The 20,388-nt window shown below is 44.5% G+C and overlaps 2 protein-coding genes across 3 annotated transcripts; one reads left to right on the top strand and one right to left on the bottom strand.

Moving 5' to 3' along the window:
- The first annotated feature begins 872 nt into the window (after nucleotides 1–872).
- Nucleotides 873–5,975, top strand: glipr2l (GLI pathogenesis-related 2, like). 2 transcript variants are annotated; one of them, XM_053432951.1, is made up of 6 exons: nucleotides 873–1,216; nucleotides 1,255–1,336; nucleotides 2,005–2,113; nucleotides 3,349–3,452; nucleotides 3,914–3,991; nucleotides 5,305–5,975. In XM_053432951.1, exons 2-6 carry the CDS (start codon nucleotides 1,324–1,326, stop codon nucleotides 5,472–5,474), a joined length of 474 nt encoding a protein of 157 aa, XP_053288926.1. In that variant the 5' UTR covers nucleotides 873–1,216; nucleotides 1,255–1,323; the 3' UTR covers nucleotides 5,475–5,975. The 2 variants fall into 2 exon arrangements, with proteins under 2 accessions (XP_053288926.1, XP_053288925.1); XM_053432950.1 differs by having other exon boundaries at nucleotides 873–1,220.
- A 1,050-nt stretch (nucleotides 5,976–7,025) lies between these two features.
- nacad (NAC alpha domain containing) lies at nucleotides 7,026–19,359 on the bottom strand. Its single transcript, XM_053432948.1, has 10 exons — nucleotides 19,004–19,359; nucleotides 15,990–16,276; nucleotides 10,624–15,895; nucleotides 10,146–10,394; nucleotides 9,520–9,611; nucleotides 8,972–9,040; nucleotides 8,137–8,283; nucleotides 7,901–8,035; nucleotides 7,659–7,781; nucleotides 7,026–7,240 (listed from the first exon to the last, which is right to left on the bottom strand). Exons 1-10 carry the CDS (start codon nucleotides 19,086–19,088, stop codon nucleotides 7,226–7,228), a joined length of 6,474 nt encoding a protein of 2,157 aa, XP_053288923.1. The 5' UTR covers nucleotides 19,089–19,359; the 3' UTR covers nucleotides 7,026–7,225.
- Between the last annotated feature and the right edge of the window lie 1,029 nt (nucleotides 19,360–20,388).

Below are 20,388 nucleotides of genomic sequence, written 5' to 3'. Positions count from 1 at the left end.
CCTTCTCCAGTGACTATGCTTCCCCCCTCCACCCTGGCTTGGACTGCCACACACCCTCCTCCAACCACTGAACATTTGAACATTTGAACATTTGCACTACACTGTTACTTTTTTTTACTACTGTATTACCCCGCCTATAGTATATTCATATTTATATATATTTATCTTGCTCATAGTTATTATATCATACAATACCTGTTAATACTGTACTATTCCATATATATTTCTTACTTTACATATCTATTTATTTACATTCCACTTTAAATACGCACAATCAGGGCCGGGTCTAGACAGGCATGTATGAGGGGGCAGCCACAAATCTTGAGGGGGCATTGTGCCTAACCCTAACCCTAACCCTATTTAGTTTGAGGGGGCACAACATTTATTTGAGGGGGCCAGGCCCCCTCTTGCCCCTGCCTAGACCCGGCCCTGCGCACAATACTGCTTTTTTGGCACTTCTGGTTACATGCTCAACTGCATTTCGTTTGTTAAGTACTTGTACTGTGCAATGACAATAAAGTTGAATCTAATCTGATCTAATCTAATTTACAAGTGGTCAAAGTTCTAAATATGTGCTATAGTGAAAGTGAAAGCTTGTCTTGAAAGGTGAGATGTGTCCAGTCAGAAATATAAGTGAGTAAGCAGCCTGTGACCTCTCTCAGACTTTTCACAATAAGAGCCACATGAAACACCAAAGAGCTGCATGTTTCATGGATTGTAAGAAAACCTGTCCTGGCTATGTCTGTGAAATACTTGCCCATATATGGCATATGTGAGCATGTGTCCCACAGAGATGATGTCACCAGCCGCTGTAGGGGGCTGGCCTTTAATTTGTAGGGCGGCAAAGAGTGGGTGTATATTTCTCCAAGCCATGAACTTGGTATGCATTTAGTGGGTGTGGCCCAAAGAGAGATAGACAGGGTATATAATCAAATGAAGTGAAACAAAGTTTGAGGAACTATTGGTTGCCTAGCGATCACTACATTCAGATAAATAGCTGAGGGGATTTTTTTTTTGCTTTGCACAAACTGCTGTGGCTTCCAGGTGGACTCAAAGGATCTGGAGAAAAGGCCCAACAGAAAGAGCATTCAGCAGCTGTTTCAGAGCATCAGTGTGACACAGGCAAAGAGAGGGAGCAAGCAGCAGAGGGAGAAGCACAGAGACAAAGAGAGGGAAAAACCGGAAAAACACAGAGAGAGAGAGAGAGAGAGAGAGAGAGAGAGAGAGAGAGAGAGAGAGAGAGAGAGAGAGAAAAAACAAGAGAGAGGAGAAGCTGCTTTTGTTCAAACTTGATCACACTGAAGGACTTCCTGTGTCAGCACCATGGGAAAGTCAGGTATGTGGAGAAGAGGTTTTTACCTTTACTTTGACAGTGTCACTTTGACCCTAAGTTGGAGCTTTGTGTGTGTGTGTGTGTGTGTATGTGTGTGCGTGTGTGCGTGTGCATGCGGGTTTATTTGTTTGTGAGATTTGGGATCTTTAAAAAAGAGAATTTACAGATCTGCATATCAAACTTTTACTTTTAATTTAAATTCCTCATAAATTAGTGTTTTCCCCATAAGATGTATTTCTTCTTCTGATTCTTTGTGATGACTCATCTTGCAGCATGCTGAGTAAACCCCTGGCAGCATGGCCGCTTGTATTGTTTCTGTGTGCCTGCATGAATGTGCCTATTGTGTGCGAGCACTCGAGAGATTGTTGGAGTTGTGAAAAGGCCAGTGAGTGATAGGCACCAGGCAGAAGGGTGGGTGTGGGGGGGGGGGGGGGGGGCGATGGAGATGGAGATGACGTTTTCTTCTCTCCATCCATCATGTGTCATCGAGTGAGAACTCTTTGGTCAGCCTGAGGTCTGTCGTTGTTGAGCTGGTGCAACTCAAACTCCGATTTGCAGCTCGGGTTTGGACTCTGGAGTCCTGTAAGAGACCTTGTGTTACATCATCATGTCTCCTCTCTCTCTCTCTCTCGCTCTCTCTCTCTCTCTCTCTCTCTCTCTCTCTCTTTCAGCCTCCAAGCAGTTTGCAGGGGAGCTTCTGCAGTGCCACAACGAGTACAGGAACAAGCACCAGGCTCCTCCGCTGAAGATGAGCTCGAAGTTGAGCACAGAGGCTGCCCGGTGGGTTCACGCACACACAGATTAAATTAGAAACCTAATTACCAGGGAGTGAGCCCACCAGTCATTGTCAGACTGCTCTGGGCAACAGTGACAGCTCCAGTCCAGCCTGTCAAATGCAATAACTACAAAATATAAAACACAATCTCTTTGCTTAGTTTTGTGTTGTGATTACAGGCTGTGTTGACAATCTGTTGCCAGTAATTGCATCTCTATTGATGTTTCATTCAAATAAAGCTCTAATGAGACTTAATTTTCAGGTTGTCTGTATCATTAACTCCAGACAAACTCAGAGAATAACTGAAATGCCAAACGTGTTTAGTACGGATGGAGGCTCTCTCCTTCCTGTATCATTGCGGTAACTGTCTTGCATAATATTCTCTACTTTCTTTCCATTTCCTGGCACACGTTTGATGGTGCAAGAGCAACAGTGAGATGTTAAACAACATCTGGTTATATGAAACCTGATGTTAACATTCAGGGCACGACAACAAATATGTATTCTTTGCTGGTTTGTCTGTCAATTGTTTGACAATATACATGAAGCTACTAACATTAATGATAAAAACCAACACCTCTGTTGATTTGGGAAACCTTTTAATATTGTGGTCATAGGATATTAAATTCAGATTAAGAGCATTACAGCACATTGGAATAGTGAAAGGCACATTTTCTTCTACCTCTGTGATGACTGACATTGGTCAAGGCACTATCTTAAATTATTTGATCATACCTGTTTCCACCTTCGCTTATCGACAGCTGCATGTATTGGGAAGATTTTTTAATTTTAATCAAATAAAACTAGATTCAGAAAATAATCCAACACGATAAGCAAAGAAGCTCACTGGTACATTTTTTGCTTATACTTTTTGTCATATATATTAACTAACATTAAATTTTTCCATATAACTACTACGGTATGTGAACCTTTTTACCAGTACAAATATCAGTAAGGCACAGGCTGTAGCAGAAGCTACAGCCTGTGCCTTACTGATACACTCCTACAATAACTTGTCACTAGATTCAACTTGAGATGTACGGTTTATCTTGAAGGTGGAGCACAGCACAGTGCAAAGAGATAAAAAGAAAGAAAGAAAAGAGGACTTCTGGAAAGGCCATGTCTGAAGAAGAAATGAGTCTCAAACTGATAATCTGTCCAGTGAAGAAATGAGCTTACAGCGGTGAAAAGGTGAAAAGACATTTTGAGTTGTTAGAACTTTATTTGTCCCTTTCTATAGTTATGCTGAAAGTCTGGCCAGCACACGGATCCTGAAGCACAGCGTGGAGTCCAGCAGAGGGAGTTGTGGAGAGAACCTGGCGTGGGCATCCTACGACCAATCAGGTGTGTTTATATATGCACATATATCAACTGTATGTTTATCATGCTTTACTCACACACTATAGCCGCAGTTAAACCCCTGAGATACTCATGTGATTATAAGACATATACATGATGCGACATATGTGATAAAACCCAGTCCTCAATGTAAATGATAATTTAATCTATTGGGCTTAGAGAATATTCTCATGCATACTTTCCCACCCTGCAAGTGAACAGCTGGGATCCATTCCCTGTCTACTTCCCACTATACCAGAGAACTCAGACCATGACTCACTGCAGAAATATGTCAGCACAGGATGGTGTGATTCATAAAACTTCTCGAGCAGCACTGGAAACAACATGTATCCGAATGGGATTTGTATCTGCTGGCTGCAGTGTTGTTAGTCTGATTAATATGTACGACTCATGATGAGTTAGATTTTTGTCAAAGTGGAGGTAATGTTTGTCCTGTGCTCGTGCAGGGAAGGATGTGACAGATCGCTGGTATGATGAAGTGAAACAGTACAATTTCAGCAGTCCTGGATTCTCCTCTGGCACAGGTGAGATACACACACACACACACACACACACACACAAGAGTGTATGTCCATCCATCTCACTTCCTTTCAGATGTCAGTCGGTGGCAAACGTCCTCTGACCAAATGTAAAAGTAACTCAAAATAAATTAACTCAGTATCAGAATATTCCTAAATAATAATCAAAAACTTCCATGAACTGTTTGTCAATATGGCTTCTGTAAAATCATGTGTTAAATAATTTAGATGAACAGATTTGTTGATTGGAAAAGATTTATCAGTCACTAGTCACTATTGTGATAATTCATATGATGGTGAATATCTTTGGATTTAAGACTAAAACAAAACACGTAAATTATTTTCTTTTGCTGACTTTTCAAACCCATTCATCAGTGGAGCGGATGGTGGAAATAATTAACTCCTTCAAAGTTTGAGGGGACAGATCCAGGAAGTTTTTAATCACAGGCACATTTTGAGGACTGCTATATATGAGTGTGTGCAGATTGTTGAGGCTCGGTTGTATTAAAGGGGAAGTGGGCCTTGGAGAAGTTGTGGGCTCCATTGGGTGCCATTCGAGTTCAAAGAAAAGTTGTGCTAATCATAATCATGAAACTTCCCTACTCTGGATTTAGTTTCGCTTTACCTGAACGTGCTAACACTAATTTAAACATCAGTTTTATGTTTATCAAATTTCGCCCACAGGTTGTATGATACACTTTTGTACTTATCATGTCTTCTTGTCTGCTCTTAAGTCGTCTAGTTTCTTGTTTTATCCGCTTCTTGTTCATTGGCACGTTGTCAGTTTCTGTCTCCTTGTCACGTTGACCCACATATGTTAGCATTCTGTTACTGATGCTCCACCTTGGTCAGTGGGTGGCTGACTTAGTGACCAGCCATGGAGAAATACCAGGGGAATCCCAGTCCTCTATACTGCTCATATACATTCATACCTGCTCCATCCTGTTCCTCTTTGATTCCTCCAGGTTGTTTCCAACAGCCTCAGTCTCCACAGTACATGAGTCTGTTTAATTTAATCACACATGGAACATAACATTCCTCCTAGCTCATCCCAGTGATTCACATTGTTTGGTGTGGAGTTACATTTAAGCGAAGGAAAGCGGTGAAGTGTAGAGGGAGAAGGACGAGGTTTAGGATTGATGAGTTCAAGACAAATTAACATTCCTTCATCCGTAAATATTTGGAGGAACTTCAGTCTGCGAGCACTCAGCCTAAAGTTTGTCCTAACAGCTTCTTTCTCACTCCATCCTCTGCTGCCTTTTCCATGTGTAATCTCTTACTTTTCATGTTTTCTTTCTCTTTTCACCGTCCACCTGTAGGTCATTTCACAGCAATGGTGTGGAAGAGCACTAAAAAGCTGGGCGTGGGTAAGGCCACTGCGTCAGACGGTTCTTCCTTCGTGGTGGCGAGATACTTCCCAGCTGGCAACATCACCAACCAGGGACACTTTGAAAACAACGTTCTCCCGGCTAAAACCACCACTTCTTAAAGAGATCCCAAAGACTTGACTCAAACCCAGAAGGATTTATTCCTTCCTCCAGGAGAGACGTTATCTGCCTGCACTGCTGTGGAAAAGACTCAGGAGAGGAATGGTTGATGCCTAGTAGATAAACGACCTACTCGATACTACAAACCCCTGAAGATTCTAAAAGATGTACATGTGTAAGATGCAGTGTTTGACATTATTAACAATACGTGTAGTGACCGGTTGGACTGTATGATCTTGATGGTCATTTACTCTGCATGAGTATTTTAATATATTTCACACAGTTAAAAACATCACAGCCTCACATCTGAATGTGTGTGAGACTGGGGACTAATTCAGTGGAATTGCAGGGAACTCACATCTCCATTTAGGTGATTACCCAACATGCTCGGTATGTATTTGTGGTCAGTTACTTGTCAAAACAAAGCCCGCTCATCCAGGATGTGTGTTTCCTTCTTTACTCTAATCAGATGTTTTTTAATAAAGTTTATAGATTGCCAGAAATCGGTTTGGCATCTGTCTATGGATGCTAGTGTTAGCAGTTGATGAGTTTCATTTCATACATTTCTCTGTGTTTGCAGGCAAAGTATAACCCCTCTATTGAAGATGACTGGAAAGGAACATTTTAGACAGCGTTAAACACCGAGTTATGAGCATGTTTTTCCAAAATTGGTATTAAACGTCTGAATAATTGTGCGAGAGACATAAATCTTCTGAGTCTAAAACACTGGAATGTGTTTCCTTAATACCTGCAGACTGCCTATGCCAAACAATAAAACACGTATCTGTAATGCTGAGCTTTACAGTGCAGCCAGTTAGCAATGTTTTTTTGAAAAAAGAAGGCTATTACCACAAAATATAAGCCTTCCCGAGTTTCACCCAATCTACCCTCAAAACGTGCATATTAAAGCTCCAAACTTTTACTGTATAAATTAAAGGTATTCTGTTTATTCATATCTATGGAGAGTTTGAGAAATATGCGTTTGTGTGTTTCTCAGTTGCTTCAAGCGACCTGTTGACCTTTAGCACCAAACAAAATATTAATTTACACTGTGTTTTTCATCAAGCATTTGATAGTAATGTCAGATTTCCAGTTATTCAGTTCTGTTTTAAGTAAAGAACATTTTAAGTAATTAGTATAATTTGGGTTGAGGGGGGGTTGTCCTGTTCGGCCGGGATCTTTCTGTGAAGAGTTTGTAAGTTCTCCCTGTGTCTGCGTGAGTTCCTCCCACAGTCCGATTCCGTGCTAATCGGGGCTAGGTCACTGGTAAACTCTGAATTGGCTGTAGGTGTGAACGGTTGTTTGTCTCTGTTTGACCCTGTGATACACTGGTGACCTGTTCAGGTTGAACACCGCCTCTCGCTCAAAGTTAGCTCGGATTGGCTCCAGCTATCTCTGCGTCCCTCAAAGAATAAGCGGTACTGATAGATTTGGATATGGATCATCATTCTGTGAACATTTACTCGGCGAACTAGCAAAAACAAGCAAATTAAATAAATCTCAATTTATTGTATGCCTTGTGAATTTGCATAAAGTAAAAAAATGTGCTACACCTGATCACCTGAATGGTTCAGATCATCTCTCTTCAGTCAAATCAATATCATGGTGCAGTCCCAGTCCACGTTGGAACAGATTTTATTCAGCAGATATTTGGGGGATGCAACATACAGTAGCAGCGATACAGAAGAGTCAGTGGCATTTAGGCTTTATAGGCTGGAAGAAGAAGAGGGGCCGGATTCAGAGTGCTCTCCACTCACATGGTCAGCTCCTACAGGGAGAGAAGGAAGAAAAGATCAATTCAGAAAAAAAGAAACTGTGAAAAATAAAAACTAGTAAAGAAGATTGTTTCTGCATTTCCTATATGTGCCAGGGATGCTCAGAACAAGAGGCTGTGCTTTGTTACGACTTTAACAGCTCCAGCAGTGATCTCAGTGTGAGTTATGACTGCCACCTAGTGTACAAAAGACAGCACTGATGACCTCCGGAGCTGTAGAGGTTGCTCAGTTACTGGGGAGAAATTGCACTTGCATTTATCCTGGGCTCATTCTTCTCTGCCACCCCTCAACACACCAGCCCCACCCCGACCCATCCTCGTCATTGCACCCCCTCGCTCACTGGCGATGACTCATTTATTTATGCCCTCCTTCCACTTTCTTTGTCTCCTCCGCTCCCTCCTTCCTTCTCACCATGATAGCATTCACAATGTCGTTCTTGTTGTGTTTCAGAGCACGGACGGCTTTGGCCCGTGACACATTGGCCTGAGCCATCACCAGCTCGATGTCCCTCTGCTCAAGACCTCCCTCGTCCACCTGATGCGTCACAGGAAAGAAAAAGAAAGAGACAGAGAAAATGGAAAAGTTGGATAAAGTTATAAACAGAATGAAAGATTTTACAGGGAACGACTGCATTTTGTAAGTTTCAACAGTACCTCCTCTTCCTCCTCTTCACTCTCTTCCTTGATGGTGAGGCTGGGTGGGACAGGTGGGGCCAAGGGAGAAGAGGTCACAGGCACCTTGAACTTCTCAGCAGCTGCTTTGTGAGCCTGCTGAGACAGGTCTTCGATCTGAGAGGAGAGGAGAGGAGAGGCATGTAAATGAAATGATTGGTAAATAATGAAGAAAGAAAGAAAGAGAGAAAGAAAGAAAGAAAGAAAGAGAGACTTACCTTAGCCTCTCCAAACACAATGTAAATGTCTGACGCAGGGCTTTTGAATACATCTGGTTTGCTGATGACAAACAGGATACTCTTGGACTTCCTTATGGTGATTCTGGTCACACCGTGGACTGGCTTAAGACCCAGTTTAGACATGGCCTGCATCCACATACAGCAGCATGTAGAGTGAGAAAGAAACAAAATGAAAACTGGTATCATAACATAATGAAACTATTGCTTTCATAATAATACTTAATATTTGCAGTGTCTCAATTTGCATTCCTCCCCATTTACATTTCCTTTTTTTATTGCATTTATACGAAGAAGTATGACGGACACTCCTCACTCTCGAGGGTCATCTTGGCTACAGAGTGAACGGGGAGTGACCACCGACATTTTTTCAAATTTGTGAAAATTGCCTCAGAGAAGGGGGGTGCATACAAGAAAGTAAGCTTCATTTAAAATCAAGCATAGAAACACAATAAAAGGAAAATGTTTACCAACCTTAAAACATAACTTCAACTTGTAACACACAAATGGAGCTTATCAAATAAAATGTCTCTTAATTATGTCACTACAACGTATAACTTTAAGTTGAACAATTTGTGTTTTAGAAATTGAAATAAATTTTGAAGTCGGTCCAATAATTTTTCTTTATCAGTGAGGCAGATATTTTGGCATGCAAAATATTGCAGTCACATGTCCAGTGAGTGCAAAACCGCTTCTGTTTACCGCTCTGATTTGACTGTGCACGTAGTGTGCAGCATGTGAGTGTCCTGACCTGAGAACCCAATTTGAAACACCGTCAACTCTGATCACTTTATTCATGTACAGGCTGTAATCTGACCTTGCGAGCCTTCTTCTCACTGCGGCTCTGCTTCGGTCTGTTCAGCCCTTCATCTGCAGAGGAGAGAGACTGAAGAAAGAATATTGAACATTAGTCACCTTATTACTTTACAGTAATAATATCTCTTTTTGTATTTTAGTTCTGCCATAGGCCGATTTTGCTGATTAAGTGAGCTGAGGAAAATGAATCTTACATCCAGTGAAGTTTCCTAAAAAGCCTGTTGTACATATACATATATATTGCTGCTGCAGATAATATAGTTTTCTCTTGCATACACAAGAAGCAATGTGTTTTATGTTTATAGCAACTGTATAAACAGGAGTTTAATTGATGATAAGTCAAGAATAAAAGCGCTACTGCCAATGTTAAGACCAATACCGAAAGATTCTTAAACCTGATAAACTGAAAATTGACATTTATTTGGGTGTTTTCACTTCCTCATGATTGAAGTGTTAAGATTGTGATGCCATAAAGTAAAACAAGTTATAGATTTAAATAATCAGTTTTACTCGTGTTTTCCATGTTTCCCACAGCATGAGCAAACTCACGTGGTGCTCCAATGGTCTCCGTGGCTCTGGCTCCTCTAACTCAGGCACCGACCCCTCACTCTCAGACTCATTACATGAAGCCATGATGGAACCTGCACACACACGTATTCAGGACACGACAAACACATGTATGTTAGGCGTCTCACCTTCTTTGTGCCATAGAAACTAATTACCATAGTAGAAGTACTGAGGTTATAAGTGAGTCTATCTCATTAGTGCAATGCTGATGAAGAATGTTCATTATAAAATCCAAAAGCTAATCTAAGCAACACCAGGGGATAGGATTAGTTTATGGAAAATAAATTGAATTAAAACTTCAGGATGTGATTTTACATTTCATGCGTTGATTTTGATAGAAATTATTATGATTATTATTATTAAAGCATATCTTTCATTGAAATTATATAAAGTAGGGAATGTTTCTTGGGACGTTATCTCTCCGAAAAAAATGGTTAGGACATTTTGTCCTGTGTGATGAATTCATATTCAAACATATCTAAGAGTAACAGAGAGAACAAAGCTGGAAACAGGCCACAAGAGAAGGGTGGAGTGTGCAAGAGAAAGCTAAGAGAAAGCAAAGAGGATTTTAGGGGATTTCTGAGTCCCACATCATCCCCACAACTCACAATTGTTTTTGAAGGATATGTCGAGCTCTTTAGAAAGCTTGTGGCTGTGGTTAATTGGACAGCCAGACTCTCTGTCGGTCATTTGGTGGGCAGAGAAAGGTTGCATTTCCCGTTGGTTGGACGGACCAGACTCGATCTGCAGCAATCCATTTCTGTTTCCGGCGACTCCTCTGGGCTGGGATCTGTGACCACGTCGGGGCAGCCCGCCGTCCTCCTCACTGTCTGTCTCCTCTTCAGCCAAACTGGGACCTTCCAGAGGACACATTAATTGGTCACGTTTATATTAGGACACATTTCTGGGACCAATAAAGGAATCTTAATCCTAATCTTAATTTAACTCTAGAGTGGGGGAATATGCCAGTTTTATTTTTCTTAACAACTCGCAAACTCCCTTTTCACTGTTGCCTGTAAGACTGTAAACCAAAGGATAAGTAAACCCCATGTATTGTGCTGTGATAAATATGACTTCTAGACTCACCTCTGCACCTGTCTTGTGTGTTCCATGTGCGACCCTTCTTGGTTTGTTTGTGAGACTGGGTGTTGAGATTAGCGAGAGAATGCGAAAAGGATGGAGACTGGAGACAGGAAATAGAGTCTCGAACAGAGTCTGAATCTTGAGCCCCTGGAAAGGATGATTCCTGGGTCGGCCGGGAAAGGCTTAACGGCATTACAGTGGGGTACGAGGGTGAGGAGACAATTGTGGAAGATGTAGCAGATGAAGGAATTACAATGGCGACCTCTTGGAGGTTGTTGTTAGGAAGAAATTTGGAATTAGGGCCTTGTTGTGTTGGTTGGGAGGTAGAGCAGTGGGCAGCAGGGGTGTTACACATGGACAGTGAAGACCGAAGCTGGGCTGAGGAGACGGGCTGGGATTCCTGCACAGGTGTGGAAAGATCATCTTCTGGCTCTGTTGAGCCACCGGGTAGAGGGGAGGAGGAGGAATCTGGAGATGCTGAGGAGGGACATGGGGTCAGACAGCCTGATGGGGTATCCAGGATGAGTGGGCTGGGGCCAGTATCTATGTTGTTGTCATTAATATCTACTGCAATCCCTCTTGGACGATCAGATAATGGTCTGTTGTCAAGTACTTCTTGGTTCAGTGCCACCACAACATTGAGATTGTCTGGAGTATGTGTTGCAGATTTGCAGTATCCAAAGCTAGGACTTGTGACATCAGGACTGGGGCTGTTATCCCTCTTCATCGGAGAACTAGATTCAGCTTTATCTGCACCCGACATCCACGATAATGATTTGTTGTTTGCTTTCTGATCTTTCTTAGTTTTAGAATTGTCTGTGGTTCCTCTTGACCGTACATCGGCTGTGGGTTTTAATGGATCCCCGTTCTTTGGGTCATCAACAGATTCAGGGCTAGAGTCAGCATGACCGGCTCTCTGTGATGCTCTGTGTTTGTTCTGCCTCCCTCTCCTACCTTTCTTAGCAGCGACTGGTTTATCTGTGCAAAGTCCCTCCTTAGGGGTGTGACATGAAAAGTGCTCTGGTTTTTTCTGTACAGGAGAATTTTTTCTTTCTGCTTTGTTCTCCTTTTCTTTCTTTTCACCTCCCTCTTTCTCCTTTTCTTCCACATCATCTACCCCTGAGTGACGAACAACGCCTTGCTGTCCTTTGAAGTCATCTTTGGTCTTTGGTTCATCAACAAGTCTGTCAGTGACAGTATCTTTATTTTGGCCATCAGTCTGAGGCTTCATAATCTCAGGTTCTGGCGGAGATCCAGTATTTTCCACCTTGTCTTTACCAGCTCTACCTGATCTGGATTCATTAGATTTACATTTAGGAGTAAAGGAGCCAAAAGATCCACGGAGCAGAGAAAATGCTGGATTACTCTCTGGGTTGATTGTCTGACACTCTGGACGAGTAGGACGTCTTGACTTATCAAGATGTCCTACAGCAGCAGCTGGGTCTGTGTGAGACCTGGACACTTTCTTTGAGGACGGTGCCTGATTTGTGTCTGATGTTTGGTTGATTGATTCTTGCTCCTCATCAGTAATCGTGTCAGGAACCTGAGGTGGCATCTCTTCAAGTGGAATATTTGACACAGACTCTCTAGCACTGACGCACACACTCTGGGGTCTCACCTCCTCTGATAGAGCATTCAAACTTCCACACACGGCTCCTTCCAAGGAGTCAAAGGCAGAGTCGTTGTTTCTATTGGAATTCATCCAAATGTCTTGAGTTTTTGTGTCTGCGTTATCTTCATCAGGGTCTGTATTCAGATTACTGACATCGTCCTCTGGGAATCTGGAGCTTCCATCCTCTCCCCCTCCTGCTTCTGAGATCTCCTCAATTGACTTCCAACAGGCCAAGTTGGACACAGAAGCTACCTCATCTACCAGTTCCTCATCTGCCATCCGGTCCCTCCTTCCACACAGACTGTTGTTATCGTCCTCATCCACAACAGAACCCAGATTATTGTCATAATTTGTGTATACTTCACTGCTCATGTCGGGAACTACAGCCATCTGTGTGCTTTGGCCCGCTGTGTCACACATGAGCAGACTTTCTGCCTCTAAGTCGTACCTCTTCTCCAGAGACTGTCCTGCTCCCCAGATACCAAACTCAGCCCCTGAGCTTAATCCTAGACCTAATCCTAAACCAATCCTATTATCACACCACACCCCAGATACAGGACCCATCTCCTTGCTCGTGTCTGTTTCTGAGTTTTCCCTTTTGGGTGAAATGGCAATGGGAGAGTGTGGAGATCCAACGGCTCCGAGCACCCCCTCGTCAGTACTCAGGGTGTTTTCCCTCAGGTTCTCTTGGGCAGAGTCACAAGGACAGTGTTCAGGGGTCAGGGCCAGATTATCAACAAGTTCAGAGATGACAGAAACAGGGATATTACTGGGGTTGGGACTAGGGTCCTTGGGGCAGGACAGAAGAAGAACACCTTTATTTAAGTCATTGGTGGCTGTGGCCATGTTAAGAGAGGGACCCGAATTGGTATTTCTACTCTCAACAGTCTTGGACTCTGCTGAGGTGTTCCCATTCTTCTTGTCAAGCTCAATGTCAGACTCCCTGTGAACACTGGGCCTACACATGGCCTCTGCCCCTCTGGCCACAACAACATTATTGGAGAAAGACTTTGATAACACAAGTCTTGTTACTCCAACTGTCCTCTGACTTTCTGGCTGATGTTGACGAGGCTTGATGAGCAATTTGAAAGAGTCCCTTTCTGGTTCTTCAGAGGACTCATCCACAGAATAATCACTGCTCTGTTTCAAATCAGTATCTTTCATGTGGGGATTTTTCTCTGCCGATTCTTCCATAGGAACCGAACTGTTAAGATCTGTTGTGTCCTGTGTGGAAGGGGCAGAAGGAGGAGAGGTGGTGAAGTCATCAGCAGGGTCAGGAGGAGCATGAATGACGACAGGAGCGGTGGAAGGGGTAACATGAGGGCTGTCTGACTCATCACGAGGGTTAGGGTTAGAGGACTCGGGTTGACAAGAGAGTTTTTGATGATCCTCTGGTTTTACTGTGCTCACTTTGGTGTGCAAAGTCTTTGTTTGACCTATTCCAATGGTTGTTTGTTCAGTGTCGGAAGGAGGTTCGCAAGGTTTAGGTTCCTCTAGAGGTTTGGGATTTATATTGTTGTTCCTGGCTCGGGCAACAATGTCTTCAGAAAGACAGGAGGTTTCAGGATGATCCACTGATTTGTCTGTGCTCAGTTGTGTGTGCAAAGGTTCCGCTGGATCTGTTCCAGTGGTGGACCCCTGTTCAGGTTGTGTTTCTATGTCAGTGAGTTCATCAATTGGAGGGGGTTCGAGTGATTGTGCGTGTCTCTCAGTGCTGTATAGACGTTCGTCTTCCTCCCCATTATAAGAGGCAGAATCTAAGGAGTCATCAGTATCATCTTGAAAGCAGAATGCCTCGTCCAACCCCTCATTGATAGATGTCTCTGAGAGTGAGTGAAGGAACGATGCTGAGCTGTCCTCACCTGTAGGATCCTCCACTGCTTTGCTTTCAAACTCCACCACATCATTATCTTCCGGCTCCTTTTCTTCGACCTCCTCCACCACTTTGACCTCCACTTTAGCCTCTTCGCCGTCCTTATCAATGTCCTCATCGGCAATGTTTTCATTACCGTCAACAGCACCATTAGCATTGCCATCATCCTCATAATCATAATCATCATCCTCTTCATCATCGTCTTCGTCATCATCTTCAACATCAGCCTCCTCCTCTCCTGCGGCATACGCATCAAAATCCTTTCCTTCATCTCTGTTGTGAACCTCTCCTATGTCATTCTCTTCCTCTGTGGGGAAGAGGGTGATTTCCATTGAATCAGCCTTAAATATGAGGCTAGTGTGGAGGGGAAAGGAGATGAGAGAGGCTGGGATCATTCTTTCCTCCTCTGGCATATCATCAGAACAGGTTGTCTGGGTGAGTATGAAAGAACTGGGGCCGAGCCGGTCAAATGCTCCGTGACAGAAGGCATCCAGTGGGGAGAGAGGTGAGTCAGGGCTAAGGCTAGAAGAGGCCATGGTCATGTCAGGAGTCAAGGCAGTGGAGGGTAGGTGTGACTGGTCATCCATCCGTCCATAATGTTCCTCTGATAGACATGCTTCCAGTTGCAGTTTCAGACCTTTCTGCATAGTTCTAGAGTACTCTACTCTCCCTGAACTAGCCTCCTCCAGTGGACAGAGTGAGCTCTCAGACTCTCCTCCATCCTCCTGCGAGTCACTGCTACGGCTGCTACTGCTCCTTAGAGGGGACCTACTCTCAGTCACCCAGCATGGACGACAACTTTCTCTGGGAATCTGGATCTCTTCCCCTTTTAGAGCCTCTTCCTCCTCAAGGATCACTGTCCCCGTTATGCCTATCCGAGAATTTAGGCCAAAATCCTCAGGGCGATACAGGCTGATGTCCCCCACCCTTTCCTCCTCACGCTCTGCTCCCAATTGTACCTTCTCCTCCCCGACTACATCTCCTATTTCTGATAAGGAGCTTACAAAGCAAGCAGGGGCCTCCTGAGCTTCTTCTGTGAGAAGCAGATTGGGAGAAGTGGAGGGAGAAGTGGAAGATGTGTAAGAGGAGGTCCAGCTGCCTCCCTCTGCTGTGATATATGAGCCGGAGGGAGAAGTGAGGGGGGAACAGAGGTCCTCGCTGTCTGATGGAGAACCAGGGGAGAGTGGGCTGGCTGGAGAGCCAGGATATGAATGATGTTTAAGATGCAAAGAGCGGGAAGCCATCTTGATTGGTGTGGAAGGAGCAGTATAATACAGGTCAGGGTCAAGAGTTGAGGGCATGCCCACTCTAAGAGGGTCAACAGCATAGGCTGGTTCCGAAAAGGACAAAGCAACTGGACAGACCAGCTCAGAGATAGAGAGGGAAGGCACTTCATTTTCCGAGAAGGTTAAAACCTCTTCCTGGTTGTCCATCAAACTGACATTGGTTGTGACAGGCTCTGACGGGGACGAGGAAGGTACCAAAGGCTTGTGAAAAGGGGAGAGTTGTTTGGTTGGGGGATGCACAGGGTCTTTTTGCTGATCTTGCCGTTTCTGAGGGGCTTGGCTTTCGTCTCTACTGGTTTCCAGCTGGGTCTCTTTTGCTTGTGCCTGAGGAGCTGAACAGCTTGGGACAGCTGACAAAGGGATCGTCTGACCAACCTGCTTAAGCAGGGGTTTCCCTTTCGGAGTCTCTGTTGCTTTGAGCAGTGTCTCTTGACCCATCACCACCCTTGTGTCCATGATTTGTGGCTCTTGATAATCACTCTCCACCTCAGAACCAGTCAGGACCTGGGAATAACACATTATACATTCATATTAAAGTATGGTAGCACCATGGTATACTGTAAAATTGCAAATATGCTCATACACACATAAAACAAACCTTGATTCTCTCCATCTTAACAGGGACATGGCGTCCACATGGTCCATGACCACCTAATTTTCCAGACAATCTGGGCGTGGTGGTGTTGCGATGGTCAGAGCCTTCGGGCTGGGGTCTCGTAGACCCAGAGGAGCTTGGTGTTGCATGAAATAGTCGTGGACCAAATGGAGAGGTGCATGCTGGGAGTAGCTTCTGAGGAGTGCTGGGAGAAGGACTGGAACCACTATCACTAGGAGAAGAGCCACTGTCAGAAGGGGTGGAGTCAGTAGACGGATGTCTGGTCATGTCTGAAAAACAATAACAAAAATTGACATATAGCACCAGTTTGAATCGAGGGAAGAAGCATTTCCATCAAAACCTTAATATAAGGTCATAATGACTATTAGCAGGTTGGGCCTGATTTTTTTAGATTCAATTATCCTTTGTGCACTGGCCCACGACAGGCAGGACTCAAAACTTGGAAGTAAGGACAATTCCTCTCTACATACCCTACAATATCTTTCTTCTCCCCTCAGAGTTTCACTGTCCATCCTCCTCTTTCCCCCTCAACATGCACAATCGGAAAAGGAACCTCTCTACTTTCTCGGTCCTCTTGTCCTACTAATGTAAACCATAACTGTCATAAGGAATATAGAAAAAATCCTAAAATGACAGGGTGAATGAATGAAATTGGGTCAGGGTCATCTAGGGAGTGTTCACAAGAAAGGGAAAGCACATGAAGGGAGAAAATGGGGATGAAAGACTGTATTCTCCATTGGTTTCAGTTCCACTTATGATTTTTAATAATGGTGTTATGTCGGATTAATTTACATTGCACAACACTATGTATTCATGTGATATACGCTTCTTTCTACAGGCTTTGACACAGGGAGGTAACAGAACCTTCATTTTCTCTCTTAACTGGGCCATCGCCACGGTGACCTCAGTCTACATGCTGATTGGCCATTATAACACACAAGTGTCTCAGCTTGGTGCCAGCCACAAACACACACACATTTTCAATACCAGGAACTCAGTCATCACTTACTAATCCACTCTCTGTTTCTCTGTTTCTCTCTCTCTCTCTCTCTCTCTCTCTCTCTCTCTCTCTCTCTCTCTCTCTCTCTCTCTCTCTCTCTCTCTCTCTCTCTCTCTCTCTCTCTCTCTCTCTCTCTCTCTAATCTTTCAATTTGCTTCTTTCTCTTTCTCTGCTGTTCTCTGCAAGTAGCAGATCTCCTGTTTGCGTCTCCTCCCTCTCTGCTCCTCAGCCCTCCCTGCGATGGTGGTGGATGCGAGCATCAGCACTTAGCCTCCCTGCCTGATCACCGCCCCAATAACAAGCTCTAGGTGTGTTTGTGTGTGTGCTGAGTCATGCCTCAGAGACTGAAGACTGCCACTAATCAGAGAGATTCTCAGATCAACCTTGCGTACACAAACTCTATCTCCCACAAACACCTTATAGCACAATACAAAATGAAACAAATTGGGTATTTGCTGCATCGTGTGGGAACTGCTGTTCTGCTCGGCTTATAAATAAACCAGTGATACGTATTATGTCTGTGAGCATACATTAAATGTCAGCCTCTGTCTCTTAGCTGCAGATGCAGCAGATAATCTGTGCACACCCTCCTCTCTTTTCCTCCCTGGCCCAGCCTTGGAGTCTCCTCTGGGGGGAACATGGTGAAACTGAGCACCAGGCTTTCTGTAGCAGGAGTAGGCCGCAGCAAGCCGAGCAGACTGGAGCTGCGTCACAGAGGCTGCAGCGCTGTCAGCCCCAACAGGGAGCATCCATTTCAGCTTCTGCTCAAACTGTGTGATAAATAAGAGACAAGCCCACAGTCTCATATTCTTCTTTGTCTTCCTCCATCTGCCTTTCCTCTTCATTAGTCACAATCTCTATAACCTCTTCTTTCTCTATCAACGATGTGCCAGAACACAGGTTGCACAGAGGATGAGACAATTCTCTCTTGTCCCTCCTCTCCGAAGATTCAGGCCAGAGAAGCTTAAAATAATTTCAGGCCTAAGAACAGATCAGGGCAATGATTCATTTCAATCTTAAAACCTGCTTCAAGCAGAGAAGAGGCAGGGAGCTCTTTTAATAACAGGTTATCCATCATAGCTGTCAGGTGTTCACAATGCTATACAGTGTACTCACATGACGGAAAAACCTATTGGTGTTCCAGAACTCACAACACTTGACTCCAATTAGGACTTTGTCACTGGCTGTTTTTGACCCATCCAAACCTAACATCAACTATTGATTACATCCTTGTGATTTCACAAATGCAGACGCATACCAGCAATATCTGACAATACCCTAAAGAAATTGAAAATACAATTGAACGAGGCTCTAACTTGTGCGGTTGTATTTGTGTGCTCTCCCATGCTGCTGTGTCATGTTCCTGCAGAGGCTGGGGGAAGGGAGGAGACACTCTACAGTGTCCGTACAGTTTCTAAAACTGATGGACGGATGTGGATGTGGATGGGGCAGCACGGGGGCTTTTAGGAGGAGCAGGGTTAGGTAGGCTGGGGTTAGGGTAGGGGGGGGAGACAGGGCTTGGATTCTGACGACACTTGGCGGTTGCGCAGATATTTTTGGTGCATTTTAGACAGGAGATTGTTTGTTAATTGGGATTTAGTATTGAGGAGAGCATAGAGGTGCGGTGGGAGTTGACAGTTTTGGGGTGGAGGCTGCTAATCTGGAGTGGGGGGGGGACAACATGCGATTTAGAGAGGAGGCAAACATGCAGCTGAATCACAGCTTACTGTGCACATGTCAACAGACATGTGGGCATTAAACTGATTGTTCTCCACATCGCAGGTTAAAGCAGAATATAACAGTCTCTACACCGCCAGTGGCCTAGAATGTGAGTCATGCTTTATCCCTCCCCCTCCGTGCCACAAACACTTTAACACTATCAGCTTGCTCTACACAAGTTTATTCTCTATTCCCAATCATGCCCTAGATTCTGTCTTCAAAAAACACACATCTGTTCACTTCCCCCCTTCTCCATCCCTAACCCCAGATATCCTACCTGGTCCAGGGAGCCCTGTCTCCTCAGCTCCCTGCTCTGGATGCTTGTCAGCAGGGACAGATCTGCGAGTGCTCTCCCCCGGCATGTTTCTTGCTGGCTCTGATGCAACAATAAACCATAGAGCCGGAAAGGACAAGGTGAACGGGGAGAGGGAGTGAGAGAGAGTGAAAGAGAGAGAGAGAGAACAGAAGAAAGGAGGGGAGGGGTTGAGGGGGGGTAGGAGGTGAATGCTCAGCGACCCAACATTCAGAGCTTTCCTGCAGCACGTGTTTGTCTGTGTGTGTGTGTGTGTGTGTGTGTGTGTGTGTGTGTGAGAGAGAGAGGCAGGATGAGACGGACAGTCAGAAAGAGGGAGAGTGAGGAGATGGGAGTGTGTGTTCGCTGCTCTGTCGCTGTGGTGCAGCACAATGATGCTGCTGCTGCTGTGGGCGTGTGTTTTCACAGCCTCATGATCCAGCTCATCTGAATATGTGTGTGTGTGTGTCTGTGTGTGTAACAACTGAGAGAGAGCTGCAGTGCTCTCTCTTGATGCCCAGTTCCTTCTCCCCTCCCCTCCTCCCTTCCGCCCTCTATCTCTCTCCTTCTCCTCTGCCCCACCTCCTTCTCTCCCAGCCAAGCAATGACTGGATCTTGGGAGATGATGTCAGCAGATTTCTACCGACTCTCGTCAGTGCTGCTATCAACCTTGGAGGATATTGAGGGTACTGCAAAAACAAGAGGGAGACAGACAAATCAAGATGACACTGATTCAAGGAAAACCAAACGAAACAGGGGGGGGAACTTAAATAACAGAGGGTCAAAAGGGCAGACGTGAAACCTAATAGTGCATTCTGCTAATTATTCCATGTGCTTCCTGTTTTGATTGCATCCCAGAGGAGTGGACGAGAAGACATGTCCCCGAGGGCGGCTAGAGCATCTGTTTCTGCTCTCCGTCTCGGCTACCTCTCCAGCACTCTGACTGGGTCTCCTCTGCTTCTCTCTCTCGCTTTATAGATAAGAAGTGAGGAGAAAAAAGATGGAAATAGAAAGTTATGGAGGGGGCGGCAGCACCGAGGCAAATCAGAAGCCGAGGTAGTTTCCATGACAACCCAAAACGTCCCTTTTAAGAGTGCCAGCTCAGCAGAAGTGAAGCTGATTTGCTGGATGATGTTTCATGGTCTCGGTTGTTGATGTCAACAAATGTGGCTGTTGATAGGCTCACAGATTATGAAAGAGTTCTCAGTTCATATTATCCTCTCAGGTTGGGGGTGTCCCGTGCAGAGCAGCACTCCCCAGGTATTAGACGGGGGCAGAGTAGGAACATGGTGAATGTAGTTCACCAATACTGAATCGCAAACTGTTTAACATCTGTCACGGAAGTTGTGTTTTCAGCCCTGTCCATTTGT

This window comes from Pleuronectes platessa, chromosome 10, assembly GCF_947347685.1.
Source record: "Pleuronectes platessa chromosome 10, fPlePla1.1, whole genome shotgun sequence".
Classification (NCBI taxonomy): Eukaryota; Metazoa; Chordata; class Actinopteri; order Pleuronectiformes; family Pleuronectidae; genus Pleuronectes; species Pleuronectes platessa.
Note: the sequence above shows the minus strand (reverse complement) of the source record. Positions and strands in the feature narration are given on the sequence as shown.

Excerpts from the sequence above, each read along its gene's own strand:
- glipr2l (XM_053432951.1), top strand. Across the intron at positions 3,453-3,913 it reads GGCATCCTACGACCAATCAG|GGAAGGATGTGACAGATCGC; the intron begins GTGTGTTTATAT and ends GTGCTCGTGCAG. Across the intron at positions 3,992-5,304 it reads TGGATTCTCCTCTGGCACAG|GTCATTTCACAGCAATGGTG; the intron begins GTGAGATACACA and ends GTCCACCTGTAG.
- nacad (XM_053432948.1), bottom strand. The coding sequence starts at position 19,088 with ATGCCGGGGGAGAGCACTCGCAGATCTGTCCCTGCTGACAAGCATCCA. Across the intron at positions 10,395-10,623 it reads CACACAAGACAGGTGCAGAG|GTCCCAGTTTGGCTGAAGAG; the intron begins GTGAGTCTAGAA and ends GTCCTCTGGAAG. Across the intron at positions 7,782-7,900 it reads GTGAAGAGGAGGAAGAGGAG|GTGGACGAGGGAGGTCTTGA; the intron begins GTACTGTTGAAA and ends GTGACGCATCAG.